The 27,137-nt window shown below is 42.4% G+C and overlaps 1 protein-coding gene and 1 long non-coding RNA gene across 3 annotated transcripts in view; both read right to left on the bottom strand.

The window, feature by feature from the left end:
- Window positions 1-535: 535 nt before the first annotated feature.
- On the bottom strand, window positions 536-4,900 carry LOC123448405. Of its 2 annotated transcripts, none has more exons than XR_006631733.1 (4): window positions 4,811-4,900; window positions 2,004-2,169; window positions 1,533-1,636; window positions 536-577 (listed from the first exon to the last, which is right to left on the bottom strand). It is a non-coding gene; the product is annotated as an uncharacterized LOC123448405 (long non-coding RNA). The 2 variants fall into 2 exon arrangements; XR_006631732.1 differs by having other exon boundaries at window positions 1,548-1,636.
- A 195-nt stretch (window positions 4,901-5,095) lies between these two features.
- The window catches only part of LOC123450403, a 45,701-nt gene continuing 23,659 nt past the window's right edge, over window positions 5,096-27,137 (bottom strand). Inside the window, exons 2-3 of the mRNA XM_045127679.1 lie at window positions 6,188-6,371; window positions 5,096-5,370 (exon numbers count right to left, since the gene is read on the bottom strand). Coding sequence (XP_044983614.1) covers window positions 5,235-5,370; window positions 6,188-6,371 — 320 coding nt within the window. The 3' untranslated portion in view covers window positions 5,096-5,234. The remainder of the gene's footprint in view (window positions 5,371-6,187; window positions 6,372-27,137) is intronic.

The following is a 27,137-nucleotide window of genomic DNA, read 5'->3' as shown; positions in this document are numbered from 1 at the left end:
CTTTATGACGATCCTAAATCGTCGTTGGCAATCAAACCCAGTCCTACGTGGCAAAATTACGATGAAATCAAAACATCATGGTTGAAATCAGCCCAACCCATTTTAATTGATCACATGGGCTGGTTTATTTTTTTGGGCTTTTTCTTATCGGGCTTCTTTTTGGGCCTTAGCCTATTTACATCCACTTTAGTATTTTGTTTTCAAATTTTGGTTTATGGCCTTTTACTTTCTATTGATTTTATTTTTTGGCCATTTTATTTTTGTACTGGTCCCACATGTCATGTTGATCTCAAAATTAGTCCCACACGTCAGAAATTTCACATTTTGTCAAATAAATATCATAACTTGGTCCCCTTGTCAAGTTGCCATTTCATAGGTATTCAAATCACATTCAGAATCAATATTTCAAACAGGGTAGGGAGCAAATGAAATTCATCCAAACCAACATTGATTTTGTCTATTACAATCTTTACACTACACCACAACCCAGATATACCTACTACTGCCTACTATTACAATACATATACTACTCTTTGTTGATACGCTTCATAGCTTCACACTTGGCTTTGTACTTCACCTGTGCAAAAAATAAGAATAAGATGTGAACTAACACTGTAGGTATTTAAATAACAGCATTTACAAAAAAGTGTGAACTAACACTACAGGTTGTCATATACAAAAATAGTAGGTTGTTCAAGTTCAGATGAGGTCGACTTCAAAAGCTAAAATTGCATCGACTACTGTCTGCGACAGTTAAAATATACAAGAAATTTGTTCATATACAAGAAAAGTAGGTTGTCTGCTTCAAGTGGCACCAAGTATAAACTGAAAAAACATGTTCGGACGACCAGCTAAGAATTAGTGGAACATGAGAGCACTGGTTCATCTCAAATACAAAAAAATAAGACAAGACTCTAAAGTACACCTAAAGAGTAGATTGATCCAAGGTATGAAAATCATGATATGCATTAGGTAGCATCGTTTTAAGCTGACCAACGCATGTTGCAGAACAGCTACAGATTCTACAACTATGCAATTTTGCATGAGAAAAATACTCTGTCTGGCCAGGAGATTGAGATCATAGAGCCTGATGAACAAATGGACCTTCAGCAAATTAGCATCACTCTTTTTGGGCTTTGACGATAAAATAACAGGAAGAAAGGTCCCTATCTGAATATATGAAATTACTAGTTTGAACATATTGAGCACACACTTGACAGAGTATGCTATAAAGAAACTGGATACAAGCTAAACCTGTGGACTTCCTAGAATATGCTACTACAACTGAATTCCCCTCTATAACCATGAACATTTCAAGCACGAGCAGCAAACTGGTCAGCAGAAAACCGAGCTCTTAGTGCTACCCAATAATAGCAGAAAACCGAGCTCTTAGTGCTACCCACCTTTACATCTTAACATAATACAAGATCCACTGGGGCATTTCGGTAGAAACATTCATTATTACTAGCCCGCTACAAAAAATATATGAACACTAGTCCTATATAACCCAAATAGAAAATGTGGGTGCATACGGGAGGGGGGCGAACCAAATGTAGAATCGGAGTTGCTTTCAGTGTTCCGAATCGACCATTTACGCGTGCAACCAGTTCATGCACTTGACTTGCTAGCTTCCGATCTGCTCATGTGAGTACATAAAACATTAACATACCTGAAAATATCATTAGCTTAAGATAGCTAGTCGACTATAGGTTTTTTTTTAAATGTTAACATATGAATTACTATCAATAAAATATGTTATCTCATTAAGGATTGGATACCATGACTCCCTGAATGTTCTCGACACAAACGGTTTCTTGTAATCACCTAATGGTTCGTACATGCTAGCAAAAGTTAAATCTTATTACTAGAAACTACCTATATAGACCATCATATGCCTAAATGTTACTAGTAAATGTGCCCGTGCGTTGCAACGGATGAAACAGTTTTTTGCACACATCAAATAAATATGGCCGTACGTTGCAACGGGCGAAATATTTCTTCACCTAATAAATGTGCCCATGCATGATGAAATTTTGTGCACATATATAGTGACGCATCCATGTTGCCACTTCGTCCGTTCACCACTGTCATAGATGGTGGTCATGTTTCTTGGTCATTATACTATAGCACGCCGCATTCACGAGCCGCTTTCTGCACAGACTTGTAATTCTGAAGACGACATGTCTCCATTAATATATACATGAGTATAATTAGAATGTAATATTATAAGATATACAGCAGTAATATTATTTTCTTATGTATTAATTCTGCACTATGGCTTTACTATATTGACTATGAAATATACAATAGTTTATTATCTCTCCTAGCTAGCATGGCAATGCCAGTAGCAAAACTTTCTAAGAAATTCAAAGAAAATGAAGTCATGTTTGAAATTTTATCTGCCAATCTTAAATACCATATGATGAGTTGGGCAACTTAAAATCAAAATAACAGGCTCGGTCATTCTTAAGAATAAGATTGCTAGATGCTTTTGAGATAAAATCCTTGAATATTTATGGTATATATGTAGACACCGTCAGCCGAGACCTATACAAATGATATTATCATCTTGCATAAACTTAATCTACTAATTTAAGGGGACATATCATTTGGTCAAACAAAATATGCAAGATGGCTATGTATTTAAGCTAATGGTCCAGCTCAGCAAGTAGATGCATGTGCTGCTTTTCTTTTACTGTACGGGTATTCACAAGGCAAAGTCACTTCATAAGATCCAACTATGGTCTATGATAAGTGAAGATATATGTAAGTGAGGACGCATATTATATTAGTGGGAGTAGTGAATTATCAGCTATCATATTTAAATTCTTTATAATACAAAAAAATTCAAAACATCCAGAACTGACCTGAGTTATATTTCAATTTGGAAGTGTGCCAACGGCGTAGAAACTTTAACTCGGAAGGAAAGGGGGGGGGTTGCAAGAGACGGCATCGAGGAATGTCGTGGGTAGGATCAAGGCATGTAACGGAACAAGGTAGAAGCACTGGAGCATAAGGATTCTCAGGAAAAAAGCACTGGAGCATACGTGGGCACGATCCGGGCGTAGGGCTGCACGAGCTGTGCGATTGCCATTGCACGCTGGGAGGGCGAGTCTCGAACACAGTAGGGACTCTTCTGATCCAAGTATATGATGACCTGACAGGCGCCAATAGATCTCGAGTTGCACGTCCTGTTTAGTCCCTAAACTTGAGGCCGTCAGAAGACGAGTCCCTCTTCTGCTAGCCATTGACCCAAATGTCAGCGGACCTCCTGATTTGGTGCTCATGCTGCGTGCTCCATGCCTAGTCGAGATGGAACCGTTAGCTCGAGTTTGTTCGATCTTTCGACCGCGACAACAACAACTGCACTCCATGGTGAGGTTGGACCATCGCTGATTCGAGGAGTTGATGACGCCGGACGCGGACGTGGATTGGAACGGTTTGGTGTGGCATTGTCAATGTGTTGCTGGCATGATGGTTTCGCCAATCTCGATCTCGATCACGGTGGTTCTTCTGTCAATCTCAGTCTACTGATAGACATGGTTTAAAAGACGACGGTGTATTTCGCGTCCAGGCTGAACATGAAAGCTTGATTGACCATGTTGTTCTTGCCCGGGAAATACACGAATCAGCACTGCCCTCCTCCACTCCAACGACTGGCCATGTACAGAACAGACCAAAGCTCCTAGATTGAGGGTGTTATATAGGGTGTTTCTCCATGTTGGGCCCGGAGGCGTTGGTCCATAGCGGCGCCACGATGGTGTCTTCCAGACTCTCTCTTTCTTTCTCTGTATACAAATAATCCAAAAGAAATAACGGATGATGGACGTACTTTTGTTTCCAAAAATCGGCTTTTGTTTATCACGTGGATGCTAACGGACGAACGTTGCGGCAGGAGCATCGTGTCGGACGGGTTCATGTCGTTCCGGTTTAATTACCTAAAAGACAGGGGCTTTTTTGAAAACGGCAACGGTGGGTTTTCCGACGGAAGCAATAGCCTCTTTATTATTAGGTAAAGAAATCACATAATTTTTGTAATACTGAACTGGTAGGATTCTGCTAATCAATTGTCAATGAGTGCAAACTCCACTTGCAGATGCAAAATTTAAGAATGGCCGTCTGTGTGTGTGGTATTAGACTCTTGGGACTTGGACCCTTAAATCTTAATGAGGCATTTTTATTTTGCAAATTAAAAGTAGAGAATTACCAATAGTAATATGCGTTCAATGATTACTAAAAACAGTACTCTGAAATATTCTAAGGCTGGTTGTAATGGGTAGTATCATATACTAGTATCATGCATATGATACTAGTGTATGATACCACATTCGTAATGCATAGTATCATATGTTGGTATCATAGTGTAGTTCATTTATTGTCATGCAAGACACATAGTAGGACATCATTTAATATGATACGGTATCATGATATGATACTCAACCCTCTCTTTCTTCATTTAATTCTATGCCACCTCATCGAAAGTGCCTAGTTGGCATGCATGATACAACCTATGATACTACCATTATGGGCAGCCTAAGGAACCCAATCATGCAGAAATTTATGTTCTAGACACAACACTTCAAGCATTACCGCATCTTCTAGTTCATTCACAAGAAGTGTCAGCAACAAATTTGGGAGTTCCATTACTTCAGCTAGCAGAAGCCTAGAAGGTATATTATTTCTGAAGCATTATATCAGATTGTACTAAATTATAAACCCATTCAAGTAACTAAATATTCTGCATGTCCATTATTCGAGTTATTTGCATAGAAGGCACAAACAAAATATAAACCATAGAAATGATTCTTACATTCAGGTACGTTACTTCTGGTTGGCACTGCAATCTGCAGTAGAACTACTTTGTATTCAAAATCCAATTCCTCGTTTTCCTCAAGAAATTTCTCAAAGGCCAACAGCTTTTGCAAGAATCCTTTAATCATGTCTAGCCGGTCCACACCAATATTACCTATCACATTAGCAAACAAAAACGAATGAAATAACGTAAAATGCTGAGAATCCAGATGTGTATATGTTTGACCAAGCAAAATCAAAGAGCTAAATAAGGAGATGATACATAGGAAATATGTTCATACCCTTCGGCGAGCAAAAAGTTTCCTGACAGCCAGCTGCAGCAACAGTTTCCTCGATGGCTTCTGGTCCTCGGGAATCTGTTGCAGCGGCGGTTTCCTCGACGGCAAGAGGTACAACGAACTCTTCCTGATATCTTCATGATGTTATTGCTGCTGCTGCTGCTGCTCGTCACTTTTCGTCGGGCGTATAAGCAGCTTCACGAGATTGGAGATGACCTCAGGGGTTTTGCCTCGGAACGAATTGTTGAGGAAGGAGCTATTGAGAAACAAGTTGGACAGCCTGTCGAAGCACAAGAGAAAGAAAAAAGAAAGCACGATTACTGATATGAGAATAAGCAGAGCAAATTATGTGCATAGGCATTGTAACAACTTGTTTCAGACTATTTATGGCCAATAAAATACAGTAAGATTCGGGCTCATTTAATTTAATTTAAGAACAACACTACATATATGAGGATGTTACAGCCAGGTGCTGGTCCACGGGCCTGAGATGTATCACCTCAGCCCACCATTGGTGACCTGGTTATTTAAAATTGGTGACAGTAATGTTGCATCCTTCCAAAATAATAGTAATAGTACTTGCTTGTTTGGAGACAGGCATGATGATTAAGCAACAGGTAATGGATTAAGATCGGTGGGCAAACACAATACGAAACGCTCTTGTGCCCACTTACAAGTTTTTACCAAATAATAACCGCCATATGTTGTTTATGTAACTACCAGATTAGCTGAGGGCCATTACTAGGCCGTCTGCTAGGATTTGCCATATTGTTGTAACTACCAGACTGTAGAAGATAACTACTAATCAGGTTGTCGAGGTGATATTACCTGCTTGTTCCTTAGCAGTCACGATGTTTTTTGTAACCACCAGATTGTCTAGGCGATATAACCAGGTTCAAGGCTGTCTAACTAGCTATTATCACGGAGTAGATATCTAAGTACACATAGGAAAAAACACAGCACCAACCCAGGATCCTGAAATAAAATATGTACATAGCACACCACACCATCGGAAGCTAATAAAGCCTACATGCATGGGCACAAAATGACATCACGTGTGGCATATGGCAACAGGGGCAGCGAGGTTGAATATTTACCTCCGAGTGGGTGGTGTCCTTGCAGTGCAGTTGGGATCGAGCTCCTCCCAGTGGCGGCGTGGGCGTGGCAGGGCGAGCCGACGCCTCCTCCTGCAGCTCACACGGCTGCTCAGCGCACGAACGGCCGCCTCCGCTTGGTCTTGTCCCTGCCTGCACCCCTCAGATCCAAGGAGAGCGGTAGTTACTCACCCGGATCTGGACGAGAAACTGGGCCGACGGCAGCTCTGCTCTGCTCTGCTCAGGTCGGCCAAGCTAAAGGTTCAAGAAGCGGAAGCAGGATGTGTGTGAGGGGAGAGAGAGGCGCGTCCCCGTCACCGGTTTGGTGGGAGCGCCCAGGTGGCGGAGGTTTGGGTGGAGAGAGAGGCGTGTCCCCGTCCTCGAGCTTTGGCCTTGCGAATCAGGGGCGGGGAGCAAGGGAGACGAGGTCACCTCGTCGGCGGGCGGGGAGGTGGACCGAAACCGAAATCGATCGGAGGTGGGAACGAGCTGAAGCTAGGGAGAGAGGGCCGGCGGCGGGCGCAGCAGAGGGGGGAGGGAGGAAGAGGGCTAGGGTTTGGGCTGCGGGTGGGGTTTTTTGTTTTAATTTTTTTTTCTATAGATACATGGATGGATGGATGTGAGATGGTGAGATAGATGGATGGATGGATGCGCGCCATGTCATCGATCCGTGGAAAGAGTTCTGATTAGTTCGAAAAATCAGTTATTTAAAATAGTTTCCAAGTACTAAAAATAGAGGAATTTCGTGAAGCATTTATCAAAAATATTTTGCAAAAGGGCATCACACAAATTTTCACTAGAGTTAGACCACATGTTATGGATGAGGACCAATTTGTATGCATTTCTCATCTTTCTAGCTATTTTTAATCATTTTCTGAGTGGCAATAATGGGTTTTTTTGTGAAGAACCTACCAAATACTTGTTGCAAAATTGAACATATTTAATATACAATTGACCCACCTCTCGTGAAAAAGAAAATTTATGCCGATTCAGCTAGAAACTCGTCAAATTTAAACTGCAGCTCCCTCACAGTTTGCTGTTTATTTTTTTCAAAAAACATTTCTAGGTACAAAAGTATCTATTTCTTTATAGATACTCCAAAATATTTGCAAAAATCTAGCCCTAGCTACGAACGGTCATACCCGCCGTTTGGATCGCATTTTGAAATGGGCATGAAAAATTCACAAACACGAAGAAATAGATATAACACTTCCTTCACAAAGTGATGAATATTGCAAAATTATTTTTGAACTATGGAAGGAAGGGTTTTCACATATTTGAGGAACATATGATCCAAAGTATTTATGAGAATTCATAGAGAATTTTTGGAATGACAGAATAGTAGGTTGCTTCACAAACTAGGATGAGGTGGGATAGAATGGACCCACGAGTGACATGTCAACATAGTTAGAACATGTTACGACATTTTTATAATCGTCGTAGAAGTTATGACGATCTCATCTTATGCGGTTACGACGTTTTAACTCACATCATCGTAATTTATATGTAGATTTTATACCCTCAAACGGTTTACAACGATCTCGGATGAAATCATCATAGATTTATGACTAATTCATCAACGACATCTTAAAAACGTCATGTATGAGCATATTTCTTGTAGTGAGCTGAGTTGTTTGTGCCGGCGTCCCCGGATGGGACAGTTTAGTTTGGCCACAAGGGTGGCAGGTGTCATGGGGACACAGGGCCACCCAGGGCAGTACTCCGGTGGAGGATGAGTGCCGTTGGTACGATGAAAGAGTCACGGGTTAGGCAAGTTCCATTGGAGCAATGCTGGTTGATACGTCTCCAACGTATCTATAATTTTTGATGGTTTCATGCTATTATCTTGTCAAACTTTGGATATTTTGTATGCCTTATTTTATCTTTTTGGGACTAATTTATTAACTCAGTGCCAAGTGACAGTTCATGTTTTTTCCGTGTTTTTGACCCTTTTCAGAGGAGGATTTTGAACGAAGTCCAAACGGAATAAAACTTCCGAAAAGATTTTTTCCAAAACAGAAGACGGTCGGGAGACTTGAGAACCAAGGCAGAGGGTCACCAGGGACCCCAAAGGCCCTCATGGCGCGGCCAGGGGGCGCGCCTCTCAGGCTGGTGGGCTCCCTGGGCCTCCTCTGCCCTAGCTCCTTTGCCTATATATTCCGTAAAATCTCAGAAAAAATCAGGAGATCATCGAAAGTACTTTTCCGCTACCGCAAGCTTCTGTCTACGCAAGATCCCATCTGGGCACGTTCTGGTGCCCTGCCGGAGGGGGGATTCGGATACGGAGGGCTTCTTCATCAACACCATGACCTCTCCGATTATGCGTGAGTAGTTCACCATGGACCTAGGGGTCCATAGCTAGTAGCTAGATGGCTTCTTCTCTCTCTTGGATCTTCAATACAAAGTTCTCCGTGATCTTCATGGAGATCTATCGGATGTAATCTTCTTTTCCAGTGTGTTTGTCGAGATCTGATGAATTGTGGATTTATGATTAGATTATCTATGAATCTTATTTGAGTTTCTTCTGATCTCTCTTATGCATGATTTCATATCCTTGTAATTCTCTTCGAGTTGTGGGTTTTGTTTGGCCAACTTTATCTATGATTCTTGCAATGGGAGAAGTGCTTGGTTTTGGGTTCATACCGTGCGGTGACCTCACCCAGTGACAGAAGGGGTAGCGAGGCACGCATCGTGTTGTTTCCATCAAGGATAAAAATATGGGGTTTTCATCATTGGTTTGAGTTTATCCCTCTACATCATGTCATCTTCCTTAAGGCGTTACTCTATTCATCATGAACTCAATACACTAGATGCATGTTGGATAGCGGTCGATGTGTGGAGTAATAGTAGTAGATGCAGAAAGTATCGGTCTACTTGTCTCGGATGTGATGCCTATATGTATGATCATTGCCTTAGATATCATCATGACTTTGCGCGGTTCTATCAATTGCTCGACAGTAATTTGTCCACCCACCATAATATATGCTATTTTGAGAGAAGCCTCTAGTGAACACTATGGCACTCAGGTCTACTTCACACCATATTTTCAGCCTTACACTTTTACTTCGTTGCACTTTCCGCCTTCAGATCTGACTTCTCAATCAATCTTGAAGGGATTGACAACCCCTTTATAGCGTTGGGTGCAAGCTCTTTGTGTTTGCGCAGGTACTCTGGACTTGACGAGATTCTCCTACTGGATTGATACCTTGGTTCTCAAGCTGAGGGAAATACTTACTGCTCCTGTGCTGCACCACCCTTTCCTCTTCAAGGGAAAAACCAACGCAAGCCGAGTCTCCGTCAATGTGCCAATTTTTGGCGTTGTTGTCTGTTGTCGTAGCAGAAGAATTTATGGCGCCATTGCCGGGGAGGATCAAGTCAAGAACTCATCCGAGTAAGTGTCGCAAACTCATCTCTTGCATTTACTTTTTTTCCCTCTCGTTTTCCTCTCCCCCACTTCTGAAAAAAACAAAAATTTACAAAAATATTTGCCTTTTTTGTTTGCCTTTTTCGTTCGCCCTTTTCTCTCGCTTTTTTTCTGTCCGCTTGTCTGCCTTCTAAGACCTGTATGGCCCAACCAAGGGATTTTGATGCTCACTATGCGAGGTTGGCAGAGATTGAAACTAGTGCTAAAGGCTTCATGTCTACACAGTTTGAATACAACAGTTACTTTCGTAGAGAACTAAAGGAGCAAAATTATTTTTTGGCTTTTATTAATAAAGAAGTTGATGAAATGGCCAAAGAATTCCTTGCGCTAAATTCTCAGTTTGCTCGTCTAGAAAAATTGGTACGCCAGATTTCTGATAAACAGGCTACTTTAGTCAATAAAACGGCTGCTAAACATGAAATTTGTGATGAGAATCACGAAGATCTTAATGTGCTTGGTGTGATTCCCATTGAATCTTTGGTTTCTTGTGTCAAACCTAATTATGATGGTGCTGGATATGAATCCACTTTGGTTGAAAAACGCCAAAAGTATTCGGAGTCCATCTATCTTGATGCTAAAAGCATTGAAAGTGGAGTAGAAGATATTAAAACCTTGAGTAGTAATGAAATTACTACTTTGGATTTCAAGGAATTAAAGTATGATAGTTGCTCCTTGATAGAATGCATTTCCTTGATGCAATCCATGCTAAACTTTCCACACACTTATAGCCAAAACAAGGCCTTTACCGATCATATCGTCAAAGCTATGATAAAATCTCTTGAAGAGAAACTTGAATTGGAAGTCTCTATCCCTAGAAAGCTTCATGTTGAGTGGGAACCTATTATCAAAATCAAAATCAAAAACTATGAATGCAATGCCTTGTGTGATTTGGGTGCTAGTGTTTCCGCGATTCCAAAGTCTTTATGTGATGTTCTGGGTTTTATTGTGATTGAGGAGTGTTCTCTTAATTTGCATCTTGCGGATTCTACTGTCAAGAAACCCATGGGAAGGATCAATGATGCTCTTATTATTCCAGATAGTAACAATGTACCCATGGATTTCATTGTGCTTGACATCGATTGCAATCCTACATGCCTTATTATTCTTGGTAGACCTTTAAAAAGGACTATCGGTGCTATCATCGATATGAAGGAAGGGAATATTAGATTTCAGTTTCCTTTAAATAAGGGCATGGAGTACTTTCCTAGAAATAAAATAAGATTGCCTTATGAATCCATGATGAGGGCTACTTATGGTTTGAGCAACAAAGACGACGATACATGATTCTATCGCTTTATGCCTAGCTAAGGGTGTTAAACAATAGCACTTGTTGGGAGGCAACCCAATGAATTTACTTTTTTCTTTCTATTTAGTTGCGTCCACACCATCATAATTCTGTTATGATAGTGTCTTTTGTTTTTCTTTTTGTGTTTGAGCCAAGCAAAACCTTTATGACTAGTCTTGGTGATGTTGTTTGATCCTGCTGGAAAAAGATAGTAACTTTTTGCTCACGAGATTATTTTTCATTTTTATTCAGAAATATATTTTGAGTTGATTCATTTTAATGCTGGTTGATATGCCTTTTTCCCACGCGGTCATAATGTTTCAGAATTTTTGAGGTACCAGAAGTATACGAAGTATACAGATTGCTACAGACTGGTCTGTTTTTGACAGATTCTGTTTTTGTTGAGTTGGTTTCTTGTTTTGATGAAACTATGGATAGTATCGGGGGGTACTAGCCATGGAAATGTGAGAATATAGTAATCTAACACCAATACAAATAGAAATCAAGATTTCTACAGTACCTAAAAAGGTGGTAGTTTGTTTTCTTGTGCTAATGATATCACGAGTTTATGTTTAAGTTTTGTGTTGTGAAGTTTTCAAGTTTTGGGTCATGTTCTCATGGACAAAAGGATAAAGAGTGGAAAGAGATCAAGCTTGGGGATTCCCAAGGCATCCGAAGCGAAATTCAAGGACACCAAAAAGCCTAAGCTTGGGTATGCCCCGGGAAGGCATCCCCTCTTTCGTCTTCAATCCATCGGTAACATTACTTGGAGCTATATTTTTATTCACCACATGATATGTGTTTTGCTTGGAGAGTCTTCTATCGTAGGAGTCTTTTATTTTTGTTGTGTCACAATCATCCGTGCTGCACACCTTTTCAGAGAGACATGCACTCATCGTGATTTTGCTAGAATACTCATTATGCTTCACTTATATCTTTTGAGCTAGATAATTTTGCTCTATGTGCTTCACTTAGATATTTTAGAGCATGGCGGTGCGTGGCTTGGTAGTTGGTTTGTGCTATGAAAGTAGTCCCAAAGGTGATAGGTAACCAAAGAGGATACAAGAACTTCCATCTTCATGTGCATTGAGTAGAAAGAAATGTTTGATTCCTCTCAATTAGTTTTGAGACGTGGATTTGGTAATATTAAGAGTTATGTTAGTAGGGTGTTGTGAATCTAGAAATACTTGTGTTGAAGTTAGTGATTCCTGTAACATGCACGTATGGTGAACCGCTATGTTAGGAAGTCGGAGCATAATTGATCTATTGATTGTCATCCTTTGTGTTGCGGTCGGGATCGCACGATTGTTAACACCTACCAACCCTTCCCCTAGGAGTATGCGTTTAGCACTTTGTTTCGATTACTAACAAAAACTTTCACAACAAGTATGTGAGTTCCTCATGACTAACGTGAGTCCATGGTATAGATGCACTTTCACCTTCCACCATTGCTAGCCTCTCTAGTGCCGCGCAATTTTCGCCGGTGCACAAACCCACCATATACCTTCCTCAAAACAGCCACCATACCTACCTATTATGATATTTTCATAGCCATTCCGAGATATATTACCATGCAACTCCCACCATTCCATCTCATGACTTGTGCCGTCACTCTCATATTGCCATTGCATGATCGTAAGATAGCTAGCGAGATGTTTCAACGTCATACGCCAAGCTAGATCGTTGCACATCCCGGTACACTGTCGGAGGCATTTTCTACAGAGTCATCATCGTTCTAAGCTTTGAGGTGTGAGTAAATAAAAGTGTGATGATCATCATTATTAGAGCATTGTCCCATGTGAGGAAATAAAAAAAGAGGCCAAAGTTGCCCATAATAATAAAAAAGATATGAAAAGAGGCCAAAGAGCCCAAAAAAGAGAGAAGGGACAATGCTACTATCTTTTTCCACACTTGTGCTTCATAATAGCACCAATTTCTTCATGATTGAGAGCCTCTCGTTTCGTCACCACCATATTCTAGTGGGAATCTTAATTATATAACTTGGCTTGTATATTCCAATGATGGGCTTCCTCAAATAGCCCTAGGTCTTCGTGAGCAAGCAAGTTGGATGCACACCCACAAGTTCTCCTTTTGATCTTTCACATACTTATAGCTCTAGTGCATCCTTTGTATGGCAATCCCTACTCATTCACATTGATATCTATTAATGGGAATCTCCATAGCCCTTTGATACGTCGAGTCAATGTGACCATCTTCTCCTTTTTTTGTCTCACAACCACCACCACACTCTATTCCACCTATAGTGCTATCACTACTGGAATCCAGTTCTTTGCTGTCAGCTAGTTCTTTGTTGTCTGCTGGCTGATGGCAAAGAACCTCTTTCCCATCAGTTGACACAAGGCAGACGGCAAAGGGCTGACACATGGCAAAAATACTATTTGCCATGTGTCGGCCCTTTGCCGTCTGCCAGCGGACGGCAAAGAGACCCATGGCAGACGGCGAAGAGTACGGGTGGGTCCCATGCGTGCCGTGTCTGACATCTGGGGGCCTTTGCCGTCCGGGGGCCTTTGCCATCTGCCATGGGGACCTTTGCCGTTGGAGGCAGACGGCAAAGGGGCCGCCCTATAACGGCCGTTAACCCCCTCCTCGCTCACTGTCTCTCTCCCCCCCGGCCACTGTCTCTCTCACCTCGCCCCACAGCGACCCCCTCCCCGCGGCGAGCCCCTCCCCCCCCCCTCCGCAGCGAGCCCCCCCCCCCCCCCCCCCGCCCCACAGCGAGCCCCTCCCCGCGGCGAGCCCCTCCCCGCGAGAGCCCCTCCCCGCGGCGAACCACCCCCGCGCCGACCCACCCCCACGGCGAGCCCCTCCCCGCGAGAGCCCCTCCCCGCGGCGAACCACCCCCGCGCCGACCCACCCCCGCGGCGACCCCCTCCCCGCGAGAGCCCCTTCCCACAGCGAGCCCCTCCCCGCGGCGACCCCCTCCCCGCGCCGACCCGCTCCCCGCGGCCCTCCCGTCAAGGCGGCCCTCCTCCCCCACCACCACATAGTGAGTTCATTTTCTTTCATTTTTTCTTTTTTTCATTTCATTGCATCTGTTAGTTTAGGTTACTTAGGTTAGGTTAATTAGGAGGAGAAAAAAGAATGTTAGTTTAGGTTAATTAGGTTAATGTTAGTTTAGGTTAATGAGGTTACGTTAATTAGTTTAAACTAATTAGGTTAATGTTAGTTTAGGTTAATTAGGAGGAGAAAAAAGAATAATAATAATAATAATAATAATAGTAATAAGATGATAAAGAAGAAGAAGAAGAAGAAGAAAAAGAGGGGAGAGGAGAAGAAGAAAGCAGAGGACCCTGACCCCCCGCCCACGACCCCCGACGCCCGACGCCACCAACCCCCGACCCTCGACCCCCGACCCCCGACGCCACTGACACCCGACTCCCGACCCCCGACGCCCGACACCACTGACCCTCGACCCCCGACACCCGACTCCCGACCCGCGACGCCCGACGCCACCAACCCCCGACTCCCGACGCCACCAACCCCCGACCCCCGACGGCCCTGACACCCGACTCCCGACCCCCGACGCCCGACACCACTGACCCCGACCCCCGACGCCCGACGCCCGACACCACTGACCCCCGACCCCCGTCCCCCGATCCCCGACCCCCGACGCCCGACACCACTGACCGCCGACCCCCGACCCCTGACGCCACTGACCCTCGACCCCCGACCCCCGACGCCACTAACCCCCAACCTCGGGCCCCAGACACCTCTTTGGCCTCTTGTTGATCGAAAAGACCCCAACCCCCGAGCTAGTGACCCTCGACCCCCGATGACACTGACCCCCGACCATCGACTCATTTACCCCGACTCCTGACCACCGACACCCGACACCACCGACCGTCGACGCCACTAAGCCCCGACCCTCGACACCTCTTCTACTTACAGTTGAACGAGAAGGTGCTTTTCGGCCTTCTAGAGGCCCACGGGGTCATAGTTTTGTAAATTATGAGTTAGGTCACATATTTTCCGATTATGTTAATTATAAAAGCATCATATTTGTGTCGATCGTGTGAATTTCAATGTGCAATTGTTCGACGACCTCCACGTGCGCTGGACGAGTTCCGCCCTTGCATTTGTTGGTGAGCACAAATAGTGCAGTTGATGCATTTATTGACCCCGAAGCATATATAGACGAGCACGATTGTTATTAGTTCATGTCAGGTATTCAACTATTATACTATATATAAATTTTGAGTTCATGTTAGGTATTCAATTTTTATTAGTCATGTTGGTATTTATGACGATGATACACTTAAATTATATACATTTTATTACTCATGATGGTATTTACGTTGTACTAATTTCATTTACTCTTTGTCATGACAGGTGATGCTAAGGTGGAGAAGGAGCATTACATGAAGGTAATTACATATTATTAAGGCTTTGTAGTTAGTTTCCTTGATTTGGTTCTTACGTGCTCAAATTTCTCTTTATTAACTTAGGAGCCCCCGAGATGGTGTTTGGATATGATGGATTGTTGGGAGGCCTTGGTGGATCAGTGGTGCTCCGAAACGTGGGAGGCCAGCCACAACAACGCCAAGGAGAGGCGTGGCAAAATGGTTGGTGTGCCACACCATGAAGGGAGCGTCAACTTAATCAAATTTGGTGAGAACTGGGTATGTGGTTTGCTTCATGCCTCATGCAATTCATTCTTAATGCTATCTTGAGCCCTTTACTAATACAATTTTCCTCTCTCTCTCTTTTAGGCGTGTCACAATAAGACGGAGGTGCCCCAGATGTACGACCTGTATGCGATGGCTCATACTGCCTCGTACAAGAAGATCAAGGCATTCTCTGAGTCTGAGCTTGAGCATCCAGAAAACTTCACCAACATATCCTCCCACCACAAGCTCGTGAAGTACAGAGATCACGGGAAGGAGAGAAAAGGGGAGGACTTTAACCCGAGCGAGGGGCCTATTGATCAAGACCTGGTGATGATAGCTGGCAATGGGAGGCCCCATGGCTCGATCGCCATTGGAGACGGCCTTATACGTTGTCCTAGCACTCTCCGGCAGATAAAGGCACGCCAAACGAGCTCTTGTCTGGAGATAACACGTCGTCCACGACTAGTCGAGCTCGCCATCAAGGTTAGTTTAATGGACTCAACTATCTTTCCGCATTATGTTGTGCGTTGGAACCAATATGATTACATTGCTAACAATGAGTTGTGTTGCAGGCTGTTATTCAGAAAGAGAGAGAGGCAATGCAGGCAGCTATGGTGGAGAAGGATAAGGAGATTAAGGAGCTGGAGGAGAGGATGACTGCATTGGTGGAGGCGGAGAGGGCACGAAATGATGCGTCTAACAGGGCCATATACGAGCTCTTCGTGGTAAGTTTCTTCTTCATGTTATTTGAAATCTTGCATTTGAATGTCCGTTTCATTAATAAATAAAAAGTTTGACTTGTCGAAACCAAATGTACAGTCTATGTGTGAGAAGAGCGGCCAAGTCCCTCCGCCGATGCCAGTCATTAATGTGGCGGGGACGGTGAGTTTCATTTCAGTGCAGTGATCTTAAGAGTGTCTCATGCTAACGACACATTGCAAACGATGTTTGGTGCAAAATATCTCCCGAAACGCATCGCATGACCCTTCTACAGTGGAGCCTTCTCCAGGGCAGCCTTCTCCAGGTGAAACAAGCCAGAGCCACCGTGCTTCACCGCCGCGATGACGATAATGGTATGTTATTTCTAGTGTTTTAATAAAAAATAGCTAGACTTCCATCTAAATAACATAATTAGCTTAGTTAGCTCCGAAATAGCTAAATTGGCTAACTATCCTACAAAATGACATAATTAGCTTAGTTAGCTCCAAAATGGCATTCTTAGCTAATTATCCTATAAATGACCTATACTTAGCTAATTATCCTCGAAATGACATAATTAGCTCCAAAAAGGCATTCTTAGCTAATTTAGCCCGAAGAAGGGGACAAGAGGAGAAGAAAGAGGAGAAATGAAAGGAAGGAAGAAGAAGAAGAAGAGAAGAAGAAGAAGAGAAGGAGGAGGATAAGAAGAAGGAGAAGAAGGAGGAGAAGAAGGAGAAGGAGCTCCTCCTTCTCCTTCTTCTTCCTCCTTCTTCCTCCTTCTCCTTCTCCTTCTTCTTTTCCTCTTCTTCTCCTCTTCCTTCTCCTTCTCCTCCTCCTCCTCCTCCTCCTTCTTTTACTTCTTCTTCTCTTTCTCTTCTTCTACGTAGCTTAGACTCATCCAAGAAAAGCTAAATTGGCTAATTATACTACAAAATGACATAATTAGCTTAGTTAGCTCCAAAATGACCTATTTAATAAAAATGACCTATACTTAGCTAAGTTCTCTCCTAAATGACATAATAAGGCTTACGTAGCTACAAGATGACCTATTCCCCCTAACTTAGGTATTAAATGGCCTATAATTAGCCTAGCTAGATCCAAAATTGCTTAATAAGCATAGTTTGCTCCGGAATGACCTATTTTACCCAAGTTAGCTCCGAAACGGCCTATAGTTAGCTAGGGTTCCACCTAAATGACATAATTAGCTTAGTTAGCTCCAAAATGGTCTATTTAATAAAACATGACCTATACTTAGCAAATTATCCTCGAAATGACATAATTAGCTCCGAAAGGCATTCTTAGCTAATTTAGCCCGAAGAAGGGGACAAGAGGAGAAGAAAGAGGAAAAATGAAAGGAAGGAAGAAGAAGAACAAGAGAAGAAGAAGAAGAGAAGGAGGAGGATAAGAAGGAGAAGAAGGAGGAGAAGAAGGAGAAGGAGCTCTTCCTTCTCCTTCTTCTTCCTCCTTCTCCTTCTCATTCTTCTTTTCTTCTTCTTCTCCTCTTCCTTCTCCTTCTCCTCCTCCTCCTCCTCCTCCTTCTTTTACTTCTTCTTCTCTTTCTCTTCTTCTACGTAGCTTAGACTCATCCAAGAAAGGCTAAATTGGCTAATTATCCTACAAAATGACATAATTAGCTTAGTTAGCTCCAAAATGATCTATTTAATAAAAAATGACCTATAGTTAGCTAATTTCTCTCCTAAATGACATAATTAGGCTTACGTAGCTGCAAGATGACCTATTCCCCCTAACTTAAGTATTAAATGGCCTATAATTAGCCTTGCTAGATCCAAAATGGCTTAATAAGCATAGTTTGTTGTGGAATGACCTATTTTACCCAAGTTAGCTCCGAAACGGCCTATAGTTAGCTAGGGTTCCACCTAAATGACATAATTAGCTTAGTTAGCTCCAAAATGGTCTATTTAATAAAACATGACTTATACTTAGATAATTATCCTCGAAATGACATAATTAGCTCCAAAAAGGCATTCTTAGCTAATTTAGCCCGAAGAAGGGGACAAGAGGAGAAGAAAGAGGAAAAATGAAAAGAAGGAAGAAGAAGAAGAAGAGAAGAAGAAGAAGAGAAGGAGGAGGATAAGAAGAAGGAGAAGAAGGAGGAGAAGTAGGAGAAGGAGCTCCTCCTTCTCCTTCTTCCTCCTTCTTTCCTCCTTCCCCTTCTCCTTCTCCTTCTTCTTTTCTTCTTCTTCTCCTCTTCCTTCTCCTTCTCCTCCTCCTCCTCCTCCTTCTTTTACTTCTTCTTCTCTTTCTCTTCTTCTACGTAGCTTAGATCATCCAAGAAAAGCTAAATTGGCTAATTATCATACAAAATGACATAATTAGCTTAGTTAGCTCCAAAATGACCTATTTAATAAAAAATGACCTATAGTTAGCTAAGTTCTCTCCTAAATGACATAATAAGGCTTACGTAGCTGCAAGATGACATATTCCCCCTAACTTAGGTATTAAATGGCCTATAATTAGCCTAGCTAGATCCAAAATGGCTTAATAAGCATAGTTTGCTTCGGAATGACCTATTTTACCCAAGTTAGCTCCGAAACGGCCTATAGTTAGCTACGGTTCCACCTAAATGACATAATTAGCTTAGTTAGCTCCAAAATTGTCTATTTAGTAAAACATGACCTATACTTAGCTAATTATCCTCGAAATGACATAATTAGCTCCAAAAAGGCATTCTTAGATGATTTAGCCCGAAGAAGGGGACAAGAGGAGAAGAAACAGGAAAATGAAAGGAAGGAAGAAGAAGAAGAAGAGAAGAAGAAGAAGAGAAGGATGAGGATAAGAAGAAGGAGAAGAAGGAGGAGAAGGAGCTCCTCATTCTCCTTCTTCTTCCTCCTTCTTTCCTCCTTCTCCTTCTCCTTCTTCTTTTCTTCTTCTTCTCCTCTTCCTTCTCATTCTCCTCCTCCTCCTCCTTCTTTTACTTCTTATTCTCTTTCTCTTCTTCTACGTAGCTTAGACTCATCCAAGAAAGGCTAAATTGGCTAATTATCCTACCAAATCACATAATTAGCTTAGTTAGCTCCAAAATGACTTATTTAATAAAAAATGACATGTAGTTAGCTAAATTCTCTCCTAAATGACATAATAAGGCTTACGTAGCTGCAAGATGACCTATTCCCCCTAACTTAGGTATTAAATGGCCTATAATTAGCCTAGCTAGATCCAAAATGGCTTAATAAGCATAGTTTGCTCCGGAATGACCTATTTTACCCAAGTTAGCTCCGAAACGGCCTATAGTTAGCTACGGTTCCACCTAAATGACATAATTAGCTTAGTTAGCTCCAAAATTGTCTATTTAGTAAAACATGACCTATACTTAGCTAATTATCCTCGAAATGACATAATTAGCTCCAAAAAGGCATTCTTAGATGATTTAGCCCGAAGAAGGGGACAAGAGGAGAAGAAACAGGAAAATGAAAGGAAGGAAGAAGAAGAAGAAGAGAAGAAGAAGAAGAGAAGGATGAGGATAAGAAGAAGGAGAAGAAGGAGGAGAAGGAGCTCCTCATTCTCCTTCTTCTTCCTCCTTCTTTCCTCCTTCTCCTTCTCCTTCTTCTTTTCTTCTTCTTCTCCTCTTCCTTCTCATTCTCCTCCTCCTCCTCCTTCTTTTACTTCTTATTCTCTTTCTCTTCTTCTACGTAGCTTAGACTCATCCAAGAAAGGCTAAATTGGCTAATTATCCTACCAAATCACATAATTAGCTTAGTTAGCTCCAAAATGACTTATTTAATAAAAAATGACATGTAGTTAGCTAAATTCTCTCCTAAATGACATAATAAGGCTTACGTAGCTGCAAGATGACCTATTCCCCCTAACTTAGGTATTAAATGGCCTATAATTAGCCTTGCTAGATCCAAAATGGCTTAATAAGCATAGTTTGTTGTGGAATGACCTATTTTACCCAAGTTAGCTCCGAAACGGCCTATAGTTAGCTAGGGTTCCACCTAAATGACATAATTAGCTTAGTTAGCTCCAAAATGGCCTATACTTAGCTAATTTCTCTCCGAAATAACCTATATATACTTCTTCATCTAGTATTATTCTTCTAACTTTCTTATTTGTCATTTTGTAGATTACATTCACTTCACGGGAAGCTTGGATTATATTGATGGAATGCTTGAAGATGATTTCTTGTACCATGGCTTCACGGAAGATTGTATTGAAACTATTGTAGTATATGGATATATATGAAAGTTTGTATGCATGTGGATGAAACTGGTGTAATATATGGTTTGGTACGGATGCAACTTGCATAATATGTATGACCTATGGATGAAAGTTATTTTAATATGGTTATGAGTATGGAAACAAATTTATTTATGTCAAATATATATATATATATCCTGATTATTGTTAAAAATGCTGGATACAATAAGAAATAAATTAAAAAGGGGCTGGTTCCACTCTTTGTCGTCTGCCCACACATGGGAAAGGGGGATGGCAGACGAAAAAGAGAGGAGAGAGAGGGGGCTGGTTCCCCCCTTTGCCATCTGCCCCCACATGGCAAAGGAGGGAATCAGCCCCCTCTCTCTCCCCCCTTTGTCGTCTGCCCCCACATTGCAAACAGGGGATTGCAGACGGCAAAGAGGGGAGAGAGAGGGGGTTGGTTCCCCCCTTCGCCATGTGCCCCCACATGGCAAAGGGGGGATGGCAGACGGCAAAGAGAGGAGGCCTGCCGTTAACACTTAACGGGGTCGTTGGAGTATGTTCCGTCCCATTTAATTTGCCGTATGCCCCCTCATGGCAAAGATTCTTTGCCATCCGTTTTAAAAAAGCAGAAGGCAAAGAACGTCTTCAACGAATTTTTCTTTGCCGTCTACTTTGTCGTTCGCTGACCGACGGCAAAGCCTTTGCTGTCAGTGGTTGCCCCCTTTGCCGTCCGCCATGGCAGACGGCAAATTTCTGGATTTCAGTAGTGTATATCCATGGCTCACGCTCATGTATTCCATGATAGTTATAAAAAGTTTGAGAAAGTAAGAGTGCAAAAACAATTACTTGGACAATACCCGGGTTGTGCATGATTTAAATTAGTTGTGTGGGGATCATGGAGCATAGCCAGACTGTATGATTTTGTAGGGATAACTTTCTTTGGCCTTGTTAATTCGAAAGTTCATGATTACCCTGCTAGTTTGATTGAAGTATTATTGATTTCATGTCAATAGCAAACTATTGCTTTGAATCTTACGGATCTGAACATTCATGTCACATGAAAGAAGTTACAAAGGAAAACTATGCTAGGCAGCATTCCACGTCAAAGTTTCAGTATTTATCACTTCCCTACTCGAGGACGAGTAGGAGTTAAGCTTGGGGATGCTTGATACATCTCCAACGTATCTATAATTTTTGATGGTTTCATGCTATTATCTTGTCAAACTTTGGATGTTTTGTATTCCTTTTTTATCTTTTCTGGGACTAACTTATTAACTCAGTGCCAAGTTCCAGTTCCTGTTTTTTTTCATCTTTTTGACCATTTTTAGAGGAGGATTTTGAACGGAGTCCAAACGGAATAAAACTTCCGAAAAGATATTTTCTGATACAGAAGACGGTCGGGAGAATTGAGAACCAAGGCAGAGTGTCACCAGGGACCCCACAAGCCCTCATGGCGCGGCCAGGGGGGCCCGCGCCTCCCAGGCTTGTGGGCTGCCTGGGCCTCCTCTGCCCTAGCTCCTTTGCCTATATATTCCCTGAAATCCCTGAAAAAATCAGGAGATCATCGAAAGTACTTTTGCGCCGCCGCAAGCTTCTGTCTCCGCAAGATCCCATCTGGGGCACGTTCTCGTGCCCTGCCGGAGGGGGATTCGGATACGGAGGGCTTCTTCATCAACACCATGACCTCTCCGCTGATGCGTGAGTAGTTCACCATGGACCTACGGGTCCATAGCTAGTAGCTAGATGGCTTCTTCTCTCTCTTGGATCTTCAATACAACGTTCTCCATGATCTTCATGGAGATCTATCCGATGTAATCTTCTTTTGCGGTGTATTTGTCGAGATCCGATGAATTGTGGATTTATGATCAGATTATCTATGGATCTTATTTGAGTTTCTTCTGGTCTCTCTTATGCATGATTTCATATCCTTGTAATTCTCTTCGAGTTGTGGGTTTTGTTTGGCCAACTTTATCTATGATTCTTGCAATGGGAGAAGTGCTTGGTTTTGGGTTCATACCGTGCGGTGACCTCACCCAGTGACAGAAGGGGTAGCTAAGCACAAATCGTGTTCTTGCCATCAAGGGTAAAAAGATGGGGTTTTCATCATTGGTTTGAGTTTATGCCTCTACATCATTCCATCTTGCTTAAGGCGTTACTCTGTTCGTCATGAACTCAATACACTAGATGCATGCTGGATAGCGGTTGATGTGTGGAGTAATACTAGTAGATGCAGAAATTATCGGTCTACTTGTCTCGGACGTGATGCCTATATGTATGATCATTGCCTTAGATATCGTCATGACTTTGCGCGGTTTTATGAATTCCTCGACAGTAATTTGTTCACCCACCGTAATATTTGCTATTTTGAGAGAAGCCTATAGTGAACACTATGGCCCCCGGGTCTACGTCACACCATATTTTCAGCCTTACACTTTTACTTCGTTGCACTTTCCGCCTTCAGATCTCACTTTGCAATCATTCTTGAAGGGATTGATAACCCCTTTATAGCGTTGGGTGCAAGCTCGTTTGTGTTTGCGCAGGTACTCTGGACTTGACGAGATTCTCTTACTGGATTGATACCTTGGTTCTCAAACTGAGGGAAATACTTACTGCTCCTGTGCTGCACCACCCTTTCCTCTTCAAGGGAAAAACTAACGCAAGCCGAATCTCCATCAATGTGCCAATTTTTGGCGCTCTTGTCTGTTGCCGTAGCACTGGTCCACCCGAATGGGATCACAAGGTCAGTGCTCCATAGTGTGGGTAAAGGGTGCAACCTCTGCAGAGTGTCAAACCTATTCGAATAGCCGAGTCCACGTTAATGGGAAGCCCGACCAGACCTCAGTAAACGGTCAACCATATTGATGTTAGTAATGACGGAATAACTCGTCTCGTGTGAACATCAGAGGATGTTGATAACATGATGTGTTGGTCAAGAGAAGGCTATATGATGAATGGTCAGATGACCGTGTGATGTGATTTGAATCCGTTCAGACCAGATTACGAGTATGTCGAGGGTTGTGGTACAACCCAGAAGAGAGTAAGTTGATATTCGGTGAGAGTAAGCTGGTTAAGCACTTGTTGTGATCTTTGCCATGCTAGTGAGGTAGATTACATGTTTACTCCATGTCATGCTATGCTTGATTTACATTTTCCTATTAATTCCATGCCATGCTTAGAATAGCTATTATCTAATTATTATACTTGCTTTGTTATCTGCTGTTTGGATGCTATGTATTTGGTTGCCTTGTGAGTACATTCAAAGTACTCACCTGGCCTTGCACGTGGCCAGGTGCAAGAGAAGCCTCGTCGTGCTAGATCGTAGCCCAACCAGTCCTGCGAGTTATGGAGCCGAGCCATGGACGTTGTTGCCGCTGTATCAAGACCTCTGCTGCCACTTAGTTAGCCTTGGAGTTGTGTAATATTGTTGTAAGCAACTGTATTGTAATACTCCATTATATTAACAAAGCAATTTTTGCCTGGAATTGATGTATCATGTCTGTGGCGTGCGTCCGGTCTTATCGTGGGGATGGGTGTGCGTCGGCCCTCTATCGGGGTGTGATGACCAACAAGTGTAGGGGATCTATTGTAGTCCTTTCTATAAGTAAGAGTGTCGAACCCAACGAGGAGCAGAAGGATGTGACAAGTGGTTTTCTGCAAGGTATTCTCTGCAAGCACTGAAATTATCGGTAACAGATAGTTTTGTGGTAAGATGATTCGTAGTAAGTACCAGGTAACAATAGTAACAAAGGTGTAGCAAGATGGCCCAATCCATTTTGTAGCAAGGGACAAGCCTGGACAAACTCTTATAGGAGGTGAAGCGCTCCCGAGGACACATGGGAATTTCTGTCAAGCTAGTTTTCATCATGTTCATATGATTCGCGTTCGCTACTTTGATAGTTTGATATGTGGGTGGACCGTTGCTTGGGTTCTGCCCTTACTTGGACAAACATCCCACTTATGATTAACCCCTCTCGCAAGCATCCGCAACTATGAAAGAAGAATTAAGCCTAAATCTAACCATAACATTAAACTAGTGGATCCAAATCAGCCCCTTACGAAGCAACACATAAACTAGGGTTTAAGCTTTTGTCACTCTAGCAACCCATCATCTACTTATTACTTCCCAATGCCTTCCTCTAGGCCCAAATAATGGTGAAGTGTTATGTAGTCGACGTTCACATAACACCACTAGAGTGAAAACAACATACAACGCATCAAAATATCGAACAAATACCAAATTCGCATAACTACTTATAGAAGACTTATCCCATGTCCTCAGGAACAAAAGTGACTACTCACAAAGCATAATCATATTCATGACTAGAGAGGTATTGAATAGAATCAAGGATCTGAACATATAATCTTCCACCGAGTAATCCAACTAGCATCAACTACAAAGAGTAATTAACACTACTAGCAACCTTACAAGTACCAATCGGAGTCGCGAGACGGAGATTGGTTACAAGAGATGAACTAGGGTTTGGAGATGAGATGGTGCTGATGGAGATGAGTCCCCTCCGATGAGAGGAGTGTTGGTGATGACGATGGCGACGATTTCCCCCTCCCGGAGGGAAGTTTCCCCGACAGGACGACCCTACCGAAGCTCTAGATTGGTTCTGCTCAAGTTCCGCCTCGTGGCGGCGGCGATTCCTCCCGAGAGCCTCCTCTTGATTTTTTCTGGAACGAAACCCTCCTTATAGCAAAAGATGGGAGCTAGAGGGCCAACAGGGAGCCCACAAGCCCCCTAGGCGCGGCCAGGGGGGAGGCCGCGCCTAGCAGGCTTGTGGCCTCCTGGTGGCTCCCCTCTGGTACTTCTTACGCCCAGTATTTTTTATAAATTCCAACATAATTCCTCGTTGATTTTCACGGCTTTTGGAGTTGCGCAGAACAGGTATCTCAAACTTGCTCCTTTTTCAGGCCAGAATTCCAGCTGCCGGCATTCTCCCTCTTCATGTAAACCTTGTAAAATAAGAGAGAAAAGGCATAAGTATTGTACCATGAAGTGTAATAACAGCCCATAAAGCGATAAGTATCAACATAAAAGCATGATGCAAAATGGACGTATCAACTCCCCCAAGCTTAGACCTCGCTTGTCCTCAGGCGGAAGCCGAGATCAATAAATATGCCCACATGTTTAGAGATAGAGGTGTCGACAAAACAAGATACGGACATGCAGGCATCATGATCATAATTAGAACAGCAATAACATCATATAATCTCTTATGCTAAAGTGATAATTCCATCACAAAGTAAAGTATGGATCAAGAACCTTATGGAGAATTAACAACCAATAGCCTTTAATCATTGAAGCAATTGCAATTTATCATAACATCGAAAGAGTCAAATAAGAGCTTGTAAAGCAAATCCACATACTCAATCATCCTTTCGTCTTCTACAATTGCTAAAACTCACGTGGTACTCATGAGATCAAAGTTTCAATTGGACTCAGATAAAGATAGGGGCTTATAGTTTCACCTCCCAACTACTTACCTCAAGGGTAATGTCAACAATAATAATACATGAATACTTACTTCCACGTTGACATATGAATATAGATCTTTCCCTAGCATATGACATTAGCCAAGATAAAAGGTGAAATAAGGAAATGGTGTCGATCACCACGACACTTTTGAGGACTAAAAGTTAAGGTACAAGATAGGCCCTTCGAAGAGGGAAACAGAGGTTGTCATGCGCTTTTGAGATTTGGATGTGCAACCTCTTAGTGTGAAGGAACGTCACTTTATATTGCCTCCTGTGATAAATAAGTTTATTATGCAGTCCGTCGCTTTTATGTCTTCCTCATCACAGGTTTATACAAAGCTTATTTTCCACACACTAATAGATCATACATATTTAGGAAGCAATTTTTTATTGCTTGCACCGATGACAACTTACTTGAGGGATCTTATTCAATCCATAGGTAGGTATGGTGGACTCTCGTGGCAAAACTGGGTTGAAGGTTTATGGATGCACAAGTAGTATCTCTACTTAGTGCGGAAGTTTTGGCTGATATGAGGTGGAAGCAATCGTCACATGCTAAGGGATCTCTAGTCATATAACATTGTTTGGAACCAAGCAAACATAATTCATTATGTTGTCTTCCTTGTCAAAAATCTACTTCTAAGCATGTAATAGTTTAATGAGTGTTCACAATCATAGATGGTGCCCAAGATGATTTATTTATATGTGAACCTCTCTTTCTTTATCACTTCCTATTAATTGCAACAATGACCAAGGTCTACGTTTGTCCACTCACAACAAGTTTCAATCGACATTCTTTTTATATGTGAAGCCATCACTTCCCATAAGATCATTATATGATCTTTCATGCTTTTGTTCTTTTATCATTCTTTTCTTTAGATCATGGCATGAGGTAGGGCCCTTAACTAAAACACTCTTTGGGGGTGACACAAAGCAAAACTCAAGCCTAGAACACTAAGAACTTTATTCTACTAGAGAAAGATAAAACCAAAAAGGATCGAACTAAGAAAATGTAAAGGCAAAAGAAGTGATGGTGATACGATACCGGGGCAACTCCCCCATGCTTGGCATAAGCCAAGGGGATTGCCCATACCCCTGCTTAGTTGTCTTCCTTTGAAGGTGATGGTGGTGGAGTTGTTGCAACCTGGGTTTGATCCAGCGTCTTCCAAGGCATAGGTGCTCCATCATGGAAAGATGACCCAGTCTCCGGAATCCTCAGATCTGCACCCAACCTTATTGATTTAAATCTATACTCCTACTCACAGTTTTGGTTCT

Source organism: Hordeum vulgare, chromosome 4H (genome assembly GCF_904849725.1).
Source record: "Hordeum vulgare subsp. vulgare chromosome 4H, MorexV3_pseudomolecules_assembly, whole genome shotgun sequence".
NCBI classification, from domain to species: Eukaryota; Viridiplantae; Streptophyta; class Magnoliopsida; order Poales; family Poaceae; genus Hordeum; species Hordeum vulgare.
Note: the sequence above shows the minus strand (reverse complement) of the source record. Positions and strands in the feature narration are given on the sequence as shown.